This window comes from Dermochelys coriacea, chromosome 3, assembly GCF_009764565.3.
Source record: "Dermochelys coriacea isolate rDerCor1 chromosome 3, rDerCor1.pri.v4, whole genome shotgun sequence".
Lineage (NCBI taxonomy): Eukaryota > Metazoa > Chordata > Testudines > Dermochelyidae > Dermochelys > Dermochelys coriacea.
This window is the reverse complement of record NC_050070.1, coordinates 3809914-3832184: the sequence shown is the minus strand read 5'-3', so window position 1 is coordinate 3832184 and position 22271 is coordinate 3809914. Positions and strand designations below refer to the sequence as shown.

At 50.1% G+C, this 22271-nt stretch overlaps 1 protein-coding gene across 3 annotated transcripts in view; it reads left to right on the top strand.

Moving 5' to 3' along the window:
* Nucleotides 1–263: 263 nt before the first annotated feature.
* The window catches only part of OTOF (otoferlin), a 217812-nt gene continuing 195804 nt past the window's right edge, over nucleotides 264–22271 (top strand). For 2 of the 3 annotated variants that reach the window (XM_038396681.2, XM_043510007.1), the window contains exons 1-2: nucleotides 264–517; nucleotides 17541–17599. In XM_038396681.2, coding sequence (XP_038252609.1) covers nucleotides 439–517; nucleotides 17541–17599 — 138 coding nt within the window. In that variant the 5' untranslated portion in view covers nucleotides 264–438. The remainder of the gene's footprint in view (nucleotides 518–17540; nucleotides 17600–22271) is intronic. The other variant, XM_043510006.1, reaches the window with a different exon arrangement.

Genomic DNA, 22271 nt, shown 5'->3' with positions numbered 1-22271 from the left:
AGTGCCAGGAGCCCCCTCCTGTGGATGGGGAATTGCCCAGCAGGCCTGAGAGGTGCAACTTCAAAACTATTTTTAGGGTGCGGGTGCAAACCCCTAGCCTGGCTCCTGCCGGTCACGCAGGGAATGGGACCCCACTGGCCCAAGGCCAGGGACCCAGGAGTCCGGGAAAGGCGCCCCCTCCCTGCCGCAGCTAAGCCGTGGAGCGGCTGCCTGGCCGAGCGTGGAAGGCTGCGCGGCGCCCGCCCGCTGGGGGCCGGCTGGAGCGATGGGGCGCCGGAGAGGAGCGCACGGCCGGCCACGGAGCGCGGCGCGGGGAGCTCCTGAATAATTGACCGGCTGCTCCCAGCGCCCCCGCCGCGCTCCTCGGCGCCGGCCGCGGGGGAGAGGCGGGCGTGGAGGCTGCGCTCCGGCGACGCAGGGGCTCGCCCAGGGCGCACCATGGCGCTGCTCGTGCGCCTCAAGGCGGTGACCGAGCTGCGGGGCAAGGGGGACCGGCTCGCCAAGGCGGCGTTCAGAGGTAGGGGGGAGCCGCTGGGGAGGAAAAGTTCTCCGCGGGGCCGGGGGCTGCTGGGGGCAGGGGAGAGGCTGGGTCCGCTGGGCTGGGGGTCCCGTGTTGCCCGGGGCTGAGCTGGGCTCTGTGGCCGGGGCTAGCGTCCCCCCCGCCCCGAGGACGCTGCAGATTCATCCCTCTTTGGCTGCCTTCTCGCCCCCCCCCCACCAGCTCCGAGACAGGCGGTGGAGAGACCCACCTTCGGGGTCTATGCTCAGAGGAGGGTGCAGAATCACCCAGGGGTCCTGACACGTGAGCTCCATGTGCCCTCCATTCACGCCACAGCAAAGGGGGCGCACGAGCCAGTAAAATTTGGAACCTGCTGGTGTGGCCCTATGGACCACTGACATCTTCCTAGGGCAGGGGTCAGATCTAATGCTCAGGCCACAGCAGCTCCCTTGCCCTGGAGGGGCTAACACAATGCCAAAGACAGGCAAAGTGCCGGATCCTGACCCACAACTGTGCCTTGCTTGACTTCTGTCCTTATTGTCACATCAGGTCACTTTCCAGTCTATAACCCCAAGTCTCTTGCTAGTTTCTCGAAGGGGGTTGTGCACCGATTAACGGTGTGAGATGTTTTGATAGCACCTTCCAAACCCAGGGAACCCCTCGGCATCGTACCCACCATGGGGCACGCAGCCGCTGAAGCGTAACCTCCTTTGGGGTAGGAGAGCAGCCACTGCACAGAGAGCAGGTTTGCCAGAGAAACCCACGACAAACTCCTGTTCTGGCAAAATAGGCCGTGGAACCGGGATGGCAAAAAGGCAGCAAACTCTGTGGAACTGGGTGGAAGTGCTGGACTTTGGAAAGGGCCAGCACTGAGTCAGATCGGCCAGGATTTGACCCAGTCACTTCATGGAGTCTTAAGATTTTAAACCAGGTAGTCTGATCACTGCACAGCCCCTTCCCTCCCTGCAAATAAAAGTTAATGGCTCAGGGTTATGAAATTGACTGAATGTGTTGTGGATCCTGGATCCTGCCGGGAACCTGACTTTATCCAGGGCTGCTGCTTTTATTCCCACAACAGTGCTTTCTCCTGGCCTCATTCGTAGTCACTCTTAAGCCCGCTAGGAATTCTATCCTCCAGAAGGAGATGCACAAAACCCTTTATGGGGAGTACTGAATTCATCTAGGGGAGCATATTACCAGCAGCACTGGACTGGTACCCCGCTCTGGGCCCAGAGGACGGTTCACATAGTAGCCAGCAGCCTTGTGGAGGAAAGGGGAAGAGGATTCTAACTTTAACGATGGATAACTGTAACTGAGGAGCACTGCTTCGCTCACAATGTGTTAACCGCAGCCGTTGTAACTCCAGCAGGGAACAGTGCAAAGAAATATCTAGTGGTGCCTTATGCACAGAGGTGGTGTAGTGGCTAGATTACAGGACTGGGGGTCGGGAATCCTGGGGTAATTGATAAGTGCTTTTCTGTCCCAGTGCAGCTCGAGCAGTGACAGAAGGAAGCTATAGTGTAGATGGGACACAAATGTTTTCAGCACCATGTCATTTGTTCAGGCCTGCTGACAGCAGTTCCAGGCCCCAGGGCAAAACAGTCAATGGGCCCCCACTCACGCACAAGCTGCGCTCGCACAGACACGGTCCGCCTGACATTTGGGTGGTGCTGTACCTGCACTGGCTGGTGCCCAGCGAGCTGCCAGCTGCGCTTCTGGGCGCGCTCTTCCGGCACGGCCAGGGCTTCCACATGCCCGCCCGGTAGAGTGCCAACTGGCTAATCGCACAAACCCAAAGACCCTGGCCCAGCTTACTGCCCTGCCCCTTCCCTGCGGCAACACCCCTGTCCCGCCCCTTCTCTGAGGCCCCGCGCCCTGTTCACTCCACCACCCTCCCTCTGTTGCTTGCTCTCCCCCACCCTCACTCACTTTCACCAGGCTGGGGCAGGGGGTTGGGGTGCGTGAGGGAGTGAGGGGTACAGGCTCTGGGAGGGAGTTTGGGTGCAGGAGGGGGGTCGGGATCTGGGAGGGGGTTTGGGTACGGGAGGCGGTGCGGGCTCTAGGCTGAGTCAGGGGGGTGGGGTGCAGGAGGTGGTCAGGGTTCAGAACTGACCTCGGGCAGCTCCCAAAAGCTCACTCCCCTCCAGCTCTGCCACTGCCTCTCAGTCCCGACCCATATCCCCCCATTATCCCAGCCCTGGGCTCACCCCCCCAGCTCTGCTGGTACCCCTGAATCCTGATCCACAGCCCCCTGCTATCCCAGGCCCGCCCTCCATGGCTCTGCCAATGGCCCTTGATTCTGACCAGCAGTCCGTCTGCTCATCCTATCCTGCTCACTCCCTTACTCCCAGCTCTGCCGACGTGTCCTATTCCAGGGAGTCCCTGTGTCTGCTGGATTCATCCCAGCAGTGCAGTCTCTTTGGTGTTGCTCACTCAGCTGCGTGCCAATAGACAGGAGCTCCAGCCGGGTATTACGGAGTGAGCTTTGTGGTTGTACTTCCATTCAGACCTGGCTGTGAAGTGCCAGGACCCCAGATGTTTCCCGGCAGCCAGTTCCCGGGGAGGACTAGGTGTGATTTTGTCATGCAGTGTTGTCAGCGATCAGAGGCCCATTGTTTATTGGGGGCCAGTCGCTAGAGCAAACATAACAGGGGTCACAAGCGTGTAGCAGGGCTCCTCCTTCCGCCTGGCCAAAGAATGCGAAATCCTCATGACTGTAAGTCTCCGTGCAGTGCTCTTTGGCTGCGTCTACATTCCACGCGAGGGGTGCGATTCCCCTGCTCACACGCACATACTCGCAGTCGCTGTCGTGGAGTTAGGTGAGTGTAAAGGCAGCGTAGCTGCGGTCGCCCAGCGATTGGCATCGGAGCCACGGCTTAGCCATGCTGAGCACAAACCCGCCCGACACCAGTGGGTACGTGATCAACACGGCTAAGCCATGCCACCGCCACTGCCATGGTTACATCCCTATTTACACTGGCACTCGCTCAGTGAGAGGGCATGCCAGCCTGTGCACACAGGTAGGGGAATCCCACCCCGCGCTCGTAGCGTAGACATAGCCTGGGAGTATCAATGACAGCCAGAGCCAGGGGTGACCAGATCCAGACAGGACTGAATCATGAGTCAGGCCCCCTGAGAGTGGTTTAGTTCATGCCATTTTTAAAAATAATCAATAGGGGAATTCTTCCGCTTTGCCTTCTGAGCCTCTAGGTCACGGACAGGTCACATTTTTAAACTTTACCTCTATTTTTTAACCGAACCCTGAGATTCTCACTTCATCAGGCGCCTCCAGGAGCCTGGGGCTTTAAGAAAAATGCCACGGATCGCAAGACTTGCAATAAAATTGTGAGGCTGGCAACGCTGCAGACACCCTGCCAGTGCGCTACATGGATGCGATAACTTTCATCTGCTGCTTAGCTCCATTGTCAATCCCCAGGAGCCCCAGAATGGTGAGAACAGCAGCCCCTTTGCTCGTCTCTCCAGGGAAGGGCTCAAAGCTCTTTACAAGCTCTAATGGCCAGACCACCACCTCATATTAAGAAGGGTCCCATGGGACATCGCCATGGGACACCTTATGCACGGCTCACTTGGCAAGCACTCTCACAAGCTAAGGGGATGGAGGCTGTACAAGTGCCTAGATAGATCAACACAAAGTAATTACACAGGCCACCAGGTTCCCCTTTGTACCCCTTGTGCAGAGGAATACAGCACCCCCAGATTGCGGGAGTCCCTATCCTCCAGTAGATGTCTCCAGAAACGCCACAAATGAAATTTCCTTCCTGAATTATTGCTGCGCGGAACAGGGACCAAAGTTATTGCTGTTCTTCACACCAACCTGCTTCAGAAATGACCTTTGGACCCATGCAGCGTTCTGTCTGACTAATCTGTCTTCCGCCCTAGCTAGGCATTTGCTCATCACAGTGGTGTTTGGACACCTATGGTGGGTGTCAGCAGTCCTTAGTAATCTTCAGGAACACAGAAGTACTCCTATTAGATCAAACCCATGGCCACACACATGGCCAAAATGGCTCATGTTTTGCACAGAGGCAGCCCTGGAGACTGATCTCGGACCTTGGCCTCAAGAAGACAAAGCCAAGGTTTTTAACTTAAATAAGTGGGCTGGTTTTCTGAGAGCCTGAGTGAGCACCCGCAGCTGTCTGGTGATTGTGGAACCTCAGTGCCTCTGAAAGTTCATTTCTTTACATACCCAGCTTGGACAATCTTGGACAAAGCCTCTGTCTCTTGCACTCATCTCTGCCAGTTGTGCTAATCCTGAATCTTGTGTCCCCTTGAGTCAGTAGAGGGCAACATGATTATGCGACAGCAGGCTGGTAGGTAGTGCTGGTCAAAAACCATCCAAGCTGGTGGGCATTTTTCCAGGGATAATTTTGATCTTTTTGTTGAAAAATTAAAAGAAAAAAAATTCTCTTTCATAACGAAACCTTGGAAATTGCAGAAGAAAGCGGATACTTTCCACAGAAACTTTCGTTTGGTTGACAACCTAATTTTCCATCAAAGACAAGTTTAGATGGACAACTTTCCACCAGGTCTCGTATTCCCCCCGCCCCCCCCCCCGAAAAGTTAAAAAGCAAGAGTGCTCTTTTGTTCACTGTTTTCGCATCTTTCCATTTTTCAATCAGGTGAAAATTTTCAATTAGGTTTTAATTAAAATTTTTCATTTGTTGTCATGCTTCTCTCCCCCTCTCCCCCACACCCGCCCTCCAGGGAAAGAGCGTGGAGGAGAAAAAGAGGAAACAATCATTGGTTTAGGCACCAGTAGAGGAGACAGCGCCACACAAAGCAGGCATGGCTTACATACGTCCCCCAGCTGAGGAAGCCCGTCCTGAGCTTCAGAGTCTTCCCAGTTGATCTCCCAGATGAGCTGCCACTTGTAGCACTGACTACAAGGTTTAACTACTGAGGTTTAACACATGAACCTCTACTGCATAAACTAAAAGACACCTCTCCATTAGCCAAGGCTGTAGCAGGCTCATCGATTTCTAGCTGATCTAGGTGCCATAAGAGGAGGACAGAGCCCAACCAGCAGGCATGGGGTGCACTTGCACCTTCCTCTGAAGTAGCTGGTGCTGGCCACAGGGAAACGCAGGCTGCATTGAAGTCACTCAGCGACACAGCACTTCTGGGCAGCTACAATCTGCTGGTACCTCCCACCCTACAAGTGGCTTTCTTCTTCTTCAGGGGTTGATAAAAGCACGTGCATTGGCTCCTGCAATGCAGAGAGTCCTCCCTTTTCCATCCCATAGAGCCACCCGGTGGTCACTTATTTTTATTCCAGAGACCCTAACCAAGATCAGCTCCCCCTTCCCTTGGGTGACCTCTCTCTTACCCTCCCCACCTACTGGTCTACTGGCATTTAAATCTCCCTACGCTATCAGGCTGGTGTAACGATGCTGGTTCTGGCAGGACCCAACTGAGAATGCCAATTCAGGACAAATTGCTTAAAGCAGGGCAGTTACAGCCCAAGGCTGGGGTTTTTCCACCTCTAAGGCAAACCAAACCAGCCAAAGAGAGCAGACTTTAGTCTCACCCCACTGGCTAACCACAAGTCACACAAGCAATTCCCCTAGACACTCCAGTTTCCCAGTATCACCACCAGAGCCACCCGTTATGGGGACGAATGGTTATGAAAACCAATACCCCAATAAAAGAAAAAAGGTTCTCTTGATCCCAAAGGACCAAGCCCCAGACCCAGGTCAATATACAAATCCGATCTTACCCACAAATCACGCTGTTGCCAATCCATTAGAATCTAAAATCTAAAGGTTTATTCATAAAAGGAAAAAGATATAGATGAGAGCTAGAATTGGTTCAATGGAATCAATGACATACAGTAATGGCGAAGTTCTTGGTTCAGGCTTGCAGCAGTGATGGAATAAACTGCAGGTTCAAATCAAGTCTCTGGAGAACATCCCCAGCTGGGATGGGTCTTTCAGTCCTTTCTGTAGAGCTTCCGTTTGTAGCCAAGTCCCTCCAGAGGTATGAAGCAGGATTGAAGACAAGAAGGAGGAGCTGCAGCAGCTTTTTATAGTCTCTTGCCACGTGGCGTCTCTTTCTTTGTCCCAAGGACAAGCTGCCTCTCACACGGCCTGGAAACACCTCAGAGTTCTGTCCCTAGGCAGGTCCCTGCCTGCCTCGCTGAGTCTCAAGGCGTGTTTGCCTTCTCTCAATGGGTCAGTTGTGTCGCTGATGGTCCTTAATGGGTCATCCAGCAGGCTAGGCAGAGCTGACACCAACTTGTCTGGGGTGTCACCCAGAAGCATAGCATAAGTTTGGAATACAAACAGTATAGAGCCAATACTTATATCTTTAAATACAAAAACGATACATGCAAACAGACAGCATAATCATAACCAGCAAACCACAACCTTGTCTTAGACACCTCATTTGACCCCCTTTATACAAGATTTGGTGCCACTACAGGACTTTGGTTGCAACAATGATCTATACGGTCCCAGATTATGTCAATAACGTCACAGCTGGTTTAGGCAGGAAAGCCATCAAGCCGGGGACCTGGCTGGAAGTTGAAGCTAGACAAATAAGCCATCCATTTGTGACTGGGAGGGTAATTAACCATCAGAACAAGTTCTCAAGGCTCGTGGTGGATTCTCCATTGCTGGCCAATGTTTCAGTCAAGATTGGATGGTTTTCCTAGAAGAGATGCTCTAGGAATTATTTGGGGGAAGGTCCGTGGCCGGTGTTATCCTGGAGGTCAGACTAGGTGATCACAAGGGTCCTGTCTGGCCTTGGGATCTATGAATCTTGTGCCTTTGGCTCCCTGCATGTCAGTGGGGCTATTGAGAAATGACCAGGCAGCCTGACCCCCAAGGCAATTCAAGGGGTTCACTCTGTGGAACAGGCAGAGTCCCCGATCACAGCATGATCCAGGCCTCCCAGCGTGAGGCAGGTGGTCTTTGTTCACTCTGTTCTGGGGGAGCGCTGGGGCATGGCGGTTCACGGCTGCTGAGAAATATGGAGAGAGGCTCTGGTGGCTGAAATCTGCATTTCCCGGGTCGAGCGTAACCCCGTCCCTGTGGAGCAGCGATGGCTTTTGTGGTGTCTCCCCATTCATCGGCACGGAGGGGACCAATATTTAGTTATTGCTGTTTGCAGTAGGTGATGAATAGCCCTTCCCCTCCCCCCATTCCCTCTCCCCGGCAGGGACTAATGTGAGCATCAAAGCAGCACGGGAAGGAAAGGAACAGACTAGGAGGACCTCTCTAGCAATTTTATTATGTCCCCCTCCCATTGTCATTTCAACTGCAGGGTCATTCTTCGTTCCTCACCTATTAATGCACTGTGACCAGTGCTGGGTCCTACCCCAGAGGTGGCTGCATTAGCCCATTCTGGATGGGTTTTCAGGATGAGACAGAAGGGTGTTATTCTGTGTCAGTAGCTTTATTGGCATGGTCTGGAACACAGCATAGGAACAAGGAATTGCCAGACTGGGTCAGACCCAGGGTCCATCTAGCTCCGTGTCCTGTCTCTGACAGTGGCCTGCGCCAGATGCCTCAGAGGAATAAAAAAGAATCCCACAGTCAGAAGTTATGAAAGAACCTGTCCGGGGGGGGGGGTGTCTTGGTTAAAGGTCAGTTTATTCCCTAAGCAGGAAGGTTTATGGCCCTTCCTAACTCTTGATTATGTTTCAGTATTTCCTAGAATATCACTGGACATGCTTGTTATCCATCTTTTGTTGAGCCCTGCTTAGCTGTTGGCCTCAGTGTTGTCTAGTGGCAATGAGTTCCACCAGCTAATTGGGCATTGTGTGAAAAAAATATTTTCTCCCACCAGCTTTGAATTTGCCACCCTGGTATTTCAGCAGATGTCCCCTTGCTCTTCTATTATGAGACACAAGCACTGTCCAAATCGATACACCAGCGCGTCAGGGCTGAATTTTGCCCTCGGGTTGTTCATTTCAGCATCTGGCTCTGATGGGGGTGCATGAGGAGAGTTTATCATTGATATCTATCTGTCAAGGTGCTTATCTGGCCCCCATTACTATGATACCCGAGCACCCCACAATCTTTAATGTATCAATCCTCACACCAACCCTTCCAGGGTCCCCATGTGGCTGATGAGAAACCACGGCACAAAAACTAAGTGACTTGCCTAGGGGAGTCTGTGGTAAGGCAGGGAATTGAACGTGCATGTCCCAAGTCTCCGGCTGGTACCGACCCTGGCCCAGCCTTCCTCTGGAGGCAAAAGCTGTTCACCGAACGTATTTATTCCTGGCCTTTCATTTCTCCTTCACTAAGAGGAAACTTGAGAGAGCCTCTCTCTCTCGCCTGCCTCTTAGACTGGCTTGCTGCTGCTTTGCTTCTCCCTAAGACGGGTCTATTTTTAGTACCTTCTCTGCCCCAGACGCCTCTCCTCCGCCTGAGTGGTGCAGGCACCCGCACAGGCTGTCCTAACAGGTGAGTTAGGAGCTAGCTGTGGCTCGGATGGCCTCACTGGTGCCTCCCTGCTTCCCCCTCCTCAGCTGTTCCCTGGCCGCTTTAAATGAGTTCTCAGCCGGGGCGGAGAAAGGGAGCATTTCTCGCTGCTGGAGAGCTCAGGAATACCATATCAATAGACCCTCAAACCTAGAAGCCCAGAGGGATATTCCTATTTGTATCACCCCAGCACCTAGCGGCCACAGCTATGCTCAGTACTTTGTTGTGCTAGGCGTTGTACAGACACCAAGTGAGAGACAGTCCCTGCCCCAGAGAGCTTTTCCAGTTTAAATAAACAAGACAGCCACAGGACAGGAGGGGAAACAGGCACTGAAAGGGAAAGTGACTTGCCAAGGGGCATAAAGTGGGTCAGAGGAGATTAGAATCAGATCCCCTGCTCTACCCACTGGGCCGTGCTTTCACTTTTTAGTGTGAAAAAGTTCCTTTTATGAGTGTGCATTCATCCTGGCTCCAGGTGCTAAATGATCCCCCTTCTAGGGATGTCTAGGCATGCAGCAGAGGGGTGAATTTTACTCAGAACCGATCAACACCCAAAAGGTCTCTCCCATCTCTAATTTTTATGCTCCTCCAAGCTGCTTTTCAGTGGACGATCCTTCCTCCACATCCCTCCCATGGGGTGGCTGGCCCCAGGAGCCAGGAACTCCCATGATGCACCACCTCTCCCCACTCTGAGACAAGACCGTGGTGCCTCATGGGAGATGTAGTCCGACCAGAGAGCCCTGCCTCTAGGGGAGAATAGGAGTGTGAGGAATCTGAACTACAATTCCCATGAGGCACCACAGCATGTCCACATAGAAATATTGCGGGTTTTGCCTGATATTTTTCAGTATTTGAATTTTTGTCAAAAAAACAAATTTTTCTGTGGGTGGAGGGGGACCCATTTTTTGACCAGTTCTAGCTTCCTGCCTTCATTGCTCCAAGTCTCTGGGTAATTCCCTTCCTTTACAGCTTCATAAAATCATAGATTAGGCTTGGAAGAGACCTCAGGAGGTCATCTAGTCCAACCCCCTGCTCAAAGCAGGAGCAATCCCCAACTAAATCATACTTTCCTTGAAAATATGTACCGGCTGTCTGGGCTCTTGCATTCTTCCACCTTCCCCTCCTGAGTTACCCTCCAGGAGAACGGGACTGAAACCAACAAGATGAAATTGATTAAAAACAATTACAAAGTACTTCACTTAGGAAGGAAAAATCAAATACACAACTACAAAATGGGGAATAACAGTTGTACTGCTGAAAAGGATTCGGATGGGATAGTGGATCACAAATTGAATATGAGTCAACAACGTGGTGCAGTTCAAAAAAGGCTAATATCCTTCTGGATCTATTGATAGGAGTGTCGTATTTAAGACATGGGAGGTAATTGTCCTGCTCTTCTCTCAGCTGGAGTCTTGTGTCCAATTCTGGGCACCACACTTGAGTAAAGATGTGGACAAATTGAAGAGAGATCAACAAAAACTGATCAAAGATTTAGAAAACTGGACCTGTGAGAAAGGGTTAAAGAAAACTGGGCGTGGTAAACTGAGGGGGGACCTGATAACAGTCTTCAAATATGGGAAGGGCTGTTCTAAAGGGGTTTCAGAGTAGCAGCCGTGTTCGTCTGTATTCGCAAAAAGAAAAGGAGTACTTGTGGCATCTTAGAGACTAACAAATTTATTTGAGCATAAGCTTTCGTGAGCTGCTCACGAAAGCTTATGCTCAAATAAATTTGTTAGTCTCTAAGGTGCCACAAGTACTCCTTTTCTTTTTGCTAAAGGGGTTTGTGATCAATTGTTCTCCATGCCCACAGAAGGTAGGAGAAGAAGTAATGGACTTAGTCTTCAGCAAGAGAGATTTAGGTTCGATATTAGGAAAAACTCTCTACCTCTGAGGGGAGTTAAACTGGAACAGGCTTCCAGGGAGGTTGTGGAATCCCCGTCATGGGAGGTTTTTGAGAACAGGCTGGACAAACACCTGTCAGAGATGGTCCAGGTTTACTTGGTCCTGCCTCAGCGCAGGGGGCTGGACTTGATGACTTCTTGAGGTCCCTTCCAGCCTGCGTTGCTATGACTCTGTATCCCTCTGTGCTGTTAAGAAGTTTGGGCCACTGTTGTCAAATTTATTGATGGAGACAATAACCAGGAATGCGTCACTTTCTTGCTGCCTTGGCTAATTCCTCAAAAACTCAGTAAACTGCTCACAGCCTTGCAATGTATCTGTCTTTCAAACTGTAGGCCCCATGGGGTGGGATCTGGTCTGTTGTCCTGTTGTGTAAAACACAGTGCTAGGGAAATGATAACTGTTAGGAAAAACTCAGATGGAAAATACCAGTGCTGAAAATTCAGTAAGAGGCACTCTTCTCTCTGAGTTGGTACTGAGCCAATGCCTCAGGGCGGCGCTGTTCTCAGTGGAGCTACCGTCTTTCAGGTGCGACGTGCAGTGAACACAATCGTCCAATGTTTTCCCTATGCTCCTCCCATCTGATTGTATCCGCCTGTTGTCAGTCTCAGACTTTGACTGTACCCTCTTCAGGGCAGGGACCATTTTTGTTGTTGTAACTTTGCACCACACCTTCCACAACGGGGCTCTGATCCATTGCTCAGGCTCCTAGACTTTGCTGCAATACTACTAATAATGAGCCATCAACATCCCGCCACTCATGGCCATTAGAGATCCCAGGGCACTTTCCTGGGACCAGGCGTGTTATTCACAGTGTCTCGAAATAATTCCATTCATGCCCTTTGTGGTTTCAGTACCCATCACATTCTGTCCTGAACGATGTGTGTACCATTGCTGTGAGCCGTTTGCAGGCTACCCAGTTCTGCTCCAGAAGTGGTTGCATTTCAGTGGTGGTGAAGCGGTGAACCCTGAACGCAGCTCACAGCCGGTTGTAATTTTGCTTTAGGTTCTGCATGAAAAGTGCTATGCAAATGCCAGTCATTATTATTACTTCTTTCTCATTGTTACAGCCAGCTGAGTGTTGCAGGTGTGGGTTGTTTTGTTTAGCTTCTCTTGCTGGCAGCTGGCATTTGCCCACCCCCATCTCCCCAGCAATGCTGCTCGTGGGTGTGGAGCAGAGCTTTGAGTGGTTGTGCGCTCCTTCAGTTGTAGGATTCTATGACTGCAAGAAAGAAGTTAAGTCAGAAGTCAGGCCAGAAGGTGGCAGGTTTCAATGTGCATTTGAGCACCTTAAAAACTTAAAAACTTCTAAGAAAGGAGATGCCACCACCTCCCTAGGTAACGCTTTCCAGTGCTTCACCATCCATTCAAACTGGAGCAGGTACAGAGAAGGGCTACTAGGATGATCTGAGGGATGGAAAACGTGTCTTATGAAAGGAGACTCAAGGAGCTTGGCTTGTTTAGCCTAACTAAGAGAAGGTTGAGGGGAGATATGATTGCTCTCTATAAATATATCCGAGGGATAAATATCGGAGAGAGAGAGGAATTATTTAAGTTCAGCACCAATGTGGACACAAGAACAAATGGGTATAAACTGGCCACCAGGAAGTTTAGACTTGAAATTAGATGAAGGTTTCTAACCATCAGAGGAGTGAAGTTTTGGAATAGCCTTCCAAGGGAAGCAGTGGGGGCAAAAGATCTATCTGGTTTTAAGATTCTACTTGATAAATTTCTGGAGGAGATGGTATGATGGGATAATGTGATTTTGGTAATTAATTGATCTTTAAATATTCATGGTAAATAGGCCTAATCCCCTGAGATGGGATATTAGATGGGTGGGATCTGAGTTACCCAGGAAAGAATTTTCTGTAGTATCTGGCTGGTGAATCTTGCCCATATGCTCAGGGTTCAGCTAATCGCCATATTTGGGGTCGGGAAGGAATTTTCCTCCAGGGCAGATTGGAGAGGCCCTGGAGGTTTTTCGCCTTCCTCTGTAGCATGGTGCACAGGTCACTTGAGGGAGGCTTCTCTGCTCCTTGAAGTCTTTAAACCACGATTTGAGGACTTCTATTGCTCAGACATAGGTGAGGTTTTTCGTAGGAGTGGGTGGGTGAGATTCTGTGGCCTGCGCTGTGCAGGAGGTCGGACTAGATGATCAGAATGGTCTTAATATCTATGAATCTATGAATCCTCCTAGTGAAAAAGTTTTTCCTAATATCCAACCTAAACCTCCCCCACTGCAACTTGAGACCATTACTCCTCGTTCTGTCATCTTCTGCCACTGAGAACAGTCTAGATCCATCCTCTTTGGAACCCCCTTTCAGGTAGTTGAAAATAGCTATCAAATCCCCCCTCATTCTTCTCTTCTGCAGACCAAATAATCCCAGTTCACTCAGCCCCTCCTCATAAGTCATGTGTTCCAGCCCCCTGATCATTTTTGTTGCCCTCTGCTGGACTCTTTCCAAATTCTTCTTGTAGTGTAGAGCCCAAAACTGGACAGAGTACTCCAGATGAGGCCTCACCAATGTCAAATAGAGGGGAACAATCACATCCCTCGATCTTCCCCTATTTATACATCCCAAAATGCCATTGGCCTTCTTGGCAACAAGGGCACACTGTTGACACATATCCAGCTTCTCATCCACTGTAACCCCCAGGTCCTTTTCTGCAGAACTGCTGCCGAGCCATTCGGTCCCTAGTCTCTAGCGGTGCATGGGATTTTTCAGTCCTAAGTGCAGGACTCTGCACTTGTCCTTGTTGAACCTCATCAGATTTCTTTTGGAGTTCCTCTTTCCTAAAATATCCCCCCAAACCCCTTCACCCCCTTTCCTGGGGAGTCTTGAGAGTAATATACCAGCCAAATAGGTAAACCAGATTCTTAAAAAACAGAACTTTATTATAGAGAAAAAAAGTAAAAGAAGCATCTCTGTAAAATCAGGATGGAAGGTAACTTTACAGGGTAATCAGATTCAAAACACAGAGGATTCCCCTCTAGGCAAAACTTTCAAGTTACAAAAAACAGGGAGAAACCTCCCTCTTAGCACAGGGAAAATTCACAAGCCAAAACCAAAAGATAATCTAACGCACTTTGCCTTATTACTTACTCTTTTTGCAATATTGAGACTCATTTTAGGATGGTTTATAGGAGAAGGAGTTTTCTGACCTGATGCTTCTCTGCTTCCCCAGAGAACCCACAAACAAAGAGCACAACCAAAGCCTCCCCCCTCCCCGATTTGAAAGTATCTTCTTTCCCCATTGGTCCTTTTGGTCAGGTGCCAACCAGGTTATTTGCACTTCTTAATCCCTTACAGGTAAGGAGGAATTCTAGGCTACCCTTAGCTGTATGGTTACGGCAGCCCCCAAATGAGCTTGATCCCTGCCTTTTAATTGCCCCAGCAAATGGAGCGTTTGCTGCAGGTGGGGCGGGGCAGGGCTGGCTGAGCCCAAAATAATCCCTTAACCCCTTGTTGCCTAGTATGGGGTTTGTACACCCCATCACAAGGACCCATGGATCTTGAAAGGTGTGTTGTGCTGGGTGTTGATCATTGTAGCGATGGAGATGTGTCTGCCGGTTTCGCATTTGTTGTTCTGGCAGAGTCTGGTGCTGCTTTGAGCTGGTGTGTCCTGGTCTATGGGGAGGTTGTTTCTGATGATGAGCATGGAGAGGTTGGGGGTTGTCTGAAGGCCAGAAGAGCCCCCCCCTCGCCCCCCACACACACATCAGGAATAGGGTCCTGTGTGCTGGATGCTGTACAGGTACAGCGGTAGATGTGGTGACTGCCCTGAAGAGCATTAATACTGAAAGCCTAGGGGTCGTACCGCCACTGGCAATCAGTGGTGTCTGTACACACAGGCGCTTTACACTCCTGGAGAACAGGCTGCTGTTTAGTTAGAAAAGGTGCTATTTATTAAGTTTTCCTGGAGTTTAAAACTATTTCACAGGGGAAATGATTCATGAAACAAAGACTTAAACAAAACTCTCAAGTTTTGTGCAAGCCTAAAGCACTGCCAGATTTTCCCTTAGAAAGAGAACCCAGAAATCCAGAGTCTCAGTCCCCTGCTATAATTGCCTCATTTTGTAAACTCATATCAGAGTTCAATCAGAAAGGGGAAGGTAATGAGGGCAGAGTATCACATGCTGGAACCTGGATCCTTGTTATAACAGCTCAATATTTGGTACAATAAAGCACATTTTAACTTTCCATGCCCCAAAGTTACCCCCACAAAGCTCTGAGCATGTTATTGCAGGTGCTCAGATTTCCTGGTAATTTTGGACCCTGGTCAAATACATACATGGTCCTGCCCTGCTGGAAACATGTAAGTATTTAATAACCCAAGAAGCATTATTGCCTTTGAGACAGAGAGGGTTCGTTTGGATTCAGTGCCTTAAAATTAGCATTTTAATCACTTCTCTTTCTGCAGCATTGCACAGTGGATATTAAATAACAATATTGGTTCTGCAAAGTAAGAAAGATTATTGAAACCAGAACAGCCGAAAGCACAATGTGAATCCTTTGATCCAATGGCGGATTTATTTATTTATTTCACGCCATCAGTAAAGGAAAAAACCATTTCAAAAATTCCCCTTGCCCATCCCGAGGGGTAATCTGGCACATCTGTCTGCATCCTCCCAGCCGGCGATTCGTTTTCAAACCTGTTGTAATCCCCGCTGACACAGAGAAGCTAAACCTCTCAAATTCTCCGTGTTTATTTTGAATGAGTGAATGAAATTCATGAGACCTGATCAAACAACCGGAAGACAAGGAGCAGGAGCAGCTTCCATGGGGGGGGGGGGAGCGCCTTCTCGGTTGTTTAAAGGCATGCTTTCTGCGGACGTAAGGACGTGGAATTTTAAATCATCATTCCCTGGACCTGTTTGGATCATTGGTTTACTGAGCAGTAAAGCAGGAAGAGTGAGATGGGGGGCCATTGGCTAGAGCCGTGTTTCAGCATTTAATTGTAAGAGCTACACAAACCATAATTCCCTGGGATGGCCTAACCCTGTGAAAACTCACCCGGTTTCAAGGTTTGTTATAAACTCAGAGTGGGTTGGTCAAATGATTCCCTAAGGTTCATGAGCATCATGAGAAGAGATTGACCCCAAGCCAAGCCCCTGGGGCTGAATGCCCCTGAGCCAGGAGGTAGGAAATCCAAACCCAAACTCTCCCAAAGTTTGAGATGTCCAGATTAGACCCCCAGTGCAGTAAATAGGAGCGATCAAAATTCAGCTGCAAACTTTCTGGTTAGAATGTAGATCCAGAGTCTGGGTCTCTCACAGGGGCGTTGAAACAATTTGTACAGTGGGGGGGGGAGCTGAGAGCCATGGAACCAAACTGTAAACCCTGGTTATGATGGACACCACTTCCAGGCAAGGGGTGCGGTAGCACTCAGCACCTCTAGTTCCAGCACCCCAGGTCTGTCATCCCTTGTGGTAAAGAAGAGGTGGGACTTATACAGATGGTACATATACAGCCCGCCCGCTCGCTCAATGTGCACATACCCCTGTACAGAGGGTGTACGCACACACCGCCCGCTCGCTCAGTGTACACATACCCCCCGTACAGAGGGTGTACACACACACCGCCCGCTCGCTCAGTGTACACATACCCCCGTACAGAGGGTGTACGCACACACCGGGTGCTTGCTCAGTGTACACATACCCCCCGTACAGAGGGTGTACGCTCACACTGCCCGCTCGCTCAGTGTACACATATCCCCCGTACAGAGGGAGTACGAACCCACCGCCTGCTCGCTCAGTGTACACATATCCCCCTTACAGAGGGAGTACGAACCCACCGCCCGCTCGCTCAGTGTACACATATCCCCCATACAGAGGGTGTACACATACACCACCCACTTGCTCAGTGTACACATATCCCCCGTACAGAGGGAGTACGAACACACCACCTGCTCGCTCAGTGTACACCTATCCCCCTTACAGAGGGAGTACGAACCCACCGCCTGCTCGCTCAGTGTACACATATCCCCCTTACAGAGGGAGTACGAACCCACCGCCCGCTCGCTCAGTGTACACATATCCCCCATACAGAGGGTGTACACATACACCACCCACTCGCTCAGTGTACACATACCCCCCGTACAGAGGGAGTACGAACACACCGCCCGCTCGCTCAGTGTACACATATTCCCCGTACAGAGGGAGTACGAACACACCGCCCGCTCGCTCAGTGTACACATATCCCCCTTACAGAGGGAGTACGAACACACCGCCCGCTCGCTCAGTGTACACATATCCCCCTTACAGAGGGAGTACACACACACCGCCCGCTCGCTCAGTGTACACATATCCCCCGTACAGAGGGTGTACACATACACCACCCACTCGCTCAGTGTACACATACCCCTGTACAGAGGGAGTACGAACACACCGCCCGCTCGCTCAGGGTAGAACATTCACTCATGTTCATGCCTGCAAATGTTCCACCCTCTCACAGTCAGAGGCCGCGCGCACCAGTGCAGACTCACACCTGTTGCATCCATACGCTCTCTCCTGCTCTCAGACACAGGTCCCTTCGCACTCCCGTAGCACAGTGCTGTTAGCAGGTCCTCTTGGGTTCAGGACAGCTCCTTCCGTTCCCCCCAGACACCCTCTCCTCCCGCTAACAGTCTCCCTCTCACAGTCCCCTCGGGGTTTGAAGTAACAAAGCTCTTTTCCTCTCTGCTTTGCGCAGGTCTCTCCTTCTACACCCGAGTACTTGAAAACTGCAAGGATGAGGCCAGGTTTGATGAGGTAAGAGACGAGCCATTCTTCAGGCCAATTGACTTCTCACCGTTCGGTTTGCAGGGATGGGTTGGGGTCTTTTTTTAAATAATTCTTTTCCTGTTCAAATGTTAACACCCTCTGAAATGTATTTCCCCCCCTTACTATAATGTATTCAGAACAAATATTAAGCCATAAAGCTGTAACCATGGTATCAACTTCATAGTTGTGTACAGATACAGAGCACTTTCGCTGACTCACCCTCACGTCAAGTCCCTGGGTAGAGATGCAGAGCTCTCTTTGCTGACCTACTCTGATGGCAGACCAGGTGGATCATATCAGCTCCATCCCAAGAGTGTAAGTGGGCTTGATTTGTCTGTCTGAGGCAAAGATAATTAGGATAGAGCTCTGCAGAGAAAACAAAACTAGTTACAGCTGATGAGCTTAAATTGATGTATGTCTTTTGGTTGTGGCTAGTTGTTTCTCTGGCCCAAGGGTTCTCCCCTAGTGGGTGTCATAGGTGGCTACAGTTCAACATGCTCAGAGGTTTCTGAGATAGTGGCTGCAATGCATTCGGTGTACTGATGACTCCCAAACCTTTCTTACATTTACACAGTGTTATAGCCATGTTGGTCCCAGGACCCTTGAGAGAGAAGGTGGGTGAGGTAATATCTGTTATTGGACCAACTTCTCTTGGTGAAAGAGACAAGCTTTCGAGCCTATACAAGAAGAGCTCTGGGTATCTCAAAAGCTTGTCTCTTTCACCCACAGAAGTCGGTCCAATAAGACACACCCGCCATTCCAGTGGAAATGGATCCCAAAGAGGTTTTCATGTGCCAGTTTGATCAGTGTTGGTGCATTTGGGGAATGATTCTTTAAAGAAAAAATCCCCACTGTTTGCACTGAAATGGCATGAAAAATATTGCTATCAGGACTGGATTTTGCAAACCATTCTGGACATGCAGCTTGCCATTCCTATCTTTAATTGCAGAAAAGGGAAAAAATTCCAAGTTTAAGATTCTCAGAGCAAATGCCTCAGGCCCCAGCTTGCTGCTCTCCATCACAACAGGGCGTGTTTTCACGTGCTCACACAACCCCACGCAGCTTTATAAGACAGTGTTTATTTCTTTTGGCCTGAAAGTCCAGATTTATTGACCTCAGACTCTCAGCGCGGCACTTGGAAAGGATGTGAAAGAGCAATTGGATTTCAGAGGGTTTGTGGTTTTAAAATGTAGCTTTCTCTTAAACGCTTGTGACAGAAATATTCGGAGTACAATGACATAAGATCACAGATAAGCATGGACTAAAGATAGCACCAGTATGTCGCACTGAAAAAGAAAATGTGTATTAAAAAGAGAGTGGGTGTTTCCTTTGATTTCTACTGTATCTTTTACAGAAGATAAACTGTACAAGTGGGATGTGAGTGACACCTTGAAACTCTTTATCCTTTGAAAGCATTTCAGTTCATCTGTGACCGTCTGGTTTTATTTCAGAGACGGCCACAATCCAAGTTACAATAACTGCTATTCGGGTACTTAGAGTGTTGCTTCATTGAGTTTGTACCTTTCAGTGCGGCTCTGCTGGAGAAATTAAATGTTTATTGTTGTTTAAGGATTTTCGTTTCCATAGTACCTGGGAACCCGAGTCATGGACCAGGGCCCCTCTGTGCTAGGTGCTGTACAAATCCAGAACAAAGAGCTGGTCTCTGCTCTAATAACAGGTTTCAGAGTAGCAGCCGTGTTAGTCTGTATTCACAAAAAAGAAAAGGAGGACTTGTGGCACCTTAGAGACTAACAAATTTATTTGAGCATAAGCTTTCATGAGCTGTAACTCACGAAAGCTTATACTCAAATAAATTTGTTAGTCTCTAAGGTGCCACAAGTCCTCCTTTTCTTCTCTGCTCTAAGAATCTTACAATCTACGTATAAGACAAGAGACAACAGATGAAGACAGACAGACAAAGGGGGGATGATCACGAAACAAAGCAACTCTATGGTTGGCAGTGATCTCAGCACACCAGCTGCTTCACTGTTGTGTAGTTTTGTCCAGGCAGCAAGGCAAAGGAGAGTCGGAAGGAGGAGGATGTAGGTTGGTGGATGGCTACAGGGAGTGCCTCCCAAGCGTGAGGGGCAGGCAGCGGGGGAAAGACAGCACTTGGAAATGTAACGAGTGGGTGTTGGACATTGAGAGCGAAGGAGAGAGGACGGGAAGGGTGGGTTAGACAGAGAAGGGCCTTCAAAGAGAAGACCAGCAGCTTGATGCGCTCGGGAAGGGGGAGCCGTCGGAGGGATGCGAAGGGAGGGCTGTAATGTGGGCTCTTCCCTTGAAATGTCCCTGCCAGAGAAGGAGGTTGCTCTGGGGCTTAACAATCTCTGGACTAGGACATGAGAGCTAATCCTGGCTCTGATCCACACGCATTAGGGCAAGTCCCTCAGGTATGTCTACACTGCAAGAAAACCCCCCGCGGCACCAAGTCCCAGACTCTGTGTGGGGAGGATCTCAGAGGCCGGGCTCCAGCCTGAGCTTGAATATCCACACTGCAATTTTTAGCCCTGCGGCCCAAGTCCCAAGAGCCCAAGTCAGCGGACCCGGGCCAGTCACAGGTATTTCATTACAGTGTAGATGTACCTCGGTCTCGCAGAGCCTCAGTTTCCCTGTGTAAAATGGGGATAAAAGGACTTCCCTCCTGCTCAGGCCTGGGGTGGGGTTAAACCCATCCATTGAGATTTCAGCTGCCCTGGTGCTATAGTGGGGAGCAGCACAGAAAAGCCTCTCAGTGATCATTGGGGTGCAGAGCTGGCCGTGACCCCATGGTTCAGGCTGCATTATCCATTTCCCTGGGATAATACTTAGCACTTACCGTGTGCTTTACAAAGACGGGTAGGTACGGCTCGGGCTTTCCAAAGGATCTGCTCTAGCCCAACCGGACGTTCTGGCCTTCACGCAGGACTCACCGGGGGAGGTTCTCCAGCCGGTCTCCTTCTGGAGGTCAGCTTAAATGCTCCGCAGACTCCCCTCTGGCCTTGAAATCGGTATCTGAAAAATGAGGCCAGTCACTTGTTCAAGGCCATCCCACCAGCAAGTGGCCCTCTGGACTGTGGGAGGTTGGCGCTGCCTGCTCTGAAGGCTGCGTGGCACTCTCTTCACAGCTGCTGTTACCCACACTAGCTGGATTCAAAGGAGAACCCGTGAGTGTTTGCTGGGCACCCTCTAACTTAGTGTCAGACTGAATGGAGAGTCAGCGCTACTGACCCCCCCTGACAACCAGACCAGCTGGTCTCATTAGCACCAGGCAGGAAGAAGCAAGATGGAGCTAGGAGATGCCCCAGAAAGGTACTGTAATCATCCCACTCAGAAGGGAGCTATGGGTTATGTTTGTAAGTATGGCACAATCCTGTCTTAGGGCTTTGGTACTTGATGGATAGAGGGAAATCCCAGGGAGGGAGGAGGCGGAGGGGTGAGTTTAGACAACATGCATTGTGCATGGGCCGTGTTGGGTTGAGTGGGGAACCCCAATCACAGCCCCCTTGCAGGGGCCACAGGGAAGGAATTGCAACCAGCAACCCATCTCACTTAGCACCTAGTTACTCCTTTCACTTAATGGTTCTCAAGCTGTGGACCCAGGGTTTGCTGGGGACCAAATCCTGGTGGTGTCCTCTTCCCTTGGAGCGAGAGGCTCACCCAAGAGCCCGCCCTTCCCATCCACCCTTCTTGTGATCCCAAAATGGGACTTGCTAAGTCTAGTGGGTTGCCATGGCAACTGGGTAAACAGCAGAAGAAAATATTTCAGACCCGACTAGAGAGAATCTCTCACACGAAGTGGGCTGAAGAAGGGAACGAGATAATCCAGGGGTCTCCGAGCACAGAAGATTGAGCCTACCACATCCCCGTGTGGTGAGCTAATCCCCATATTGCAGATTGAGGTGCAGAGCATGGTTAAGGGACTTGCCCAAGGTCATGCAGGGAGTCAGTGGCAGGACTGGAACAAGAACTGAGTAGTTACTAGGTCACAACCCCTGCTTGTAATTGTCAGGCAACACTCCCTCTTTGATCAGGCGGATCTGTGGTAGCCACCCTCTCCCTTTCCAAGTCTAGGGGAGATGCTCAGAGGGCAGTACCTTCACAGGCAGGGGCTGGCTGGTTTAACAAAATGAAGTCACTATGGTAGAAGGGGATGAAGTCCAAAAATACCACTCTTAAAGCAGAATCATTGTGAGGAACCCATTTGGATTAATGGGATGCAAATTTCCGTGGATCTGAAATGAGGCCATTTATTACAATGCTGATAATGTGCATTAATGGAGCAGCCTCCATCCCCAAATGTTCTGCAAATGAAATACAGGGATCCTTTCCCCTACCACAGAGATGCTGCCCCCTCTGAGGTGGGACAGGGCAGCTGTCCAACAGCGCACAGCAGCACTTATTAGTTTCATATAGTGCCATAGGTGTGCATGGCTCTGTACAGACCCACTACGAGTGCCACACCTCAGCTCTGAGACTCTTCTGATCTCAAATAGATATAAAACAGCAAAGGATAGAAATAGGCAAGAGTCAGGAATCGGGTATGGAAGGCCAAGGACCCTAAAGGAGAAAGATGGCGAAAAAAGCTTATTGTCATGTATGGTGTAATATCCCTCCACAATGTGTGTCATGTGGAGTTAGCAGTTAGTCCATATAGAGGATAATGGCCTACTAGCCATCT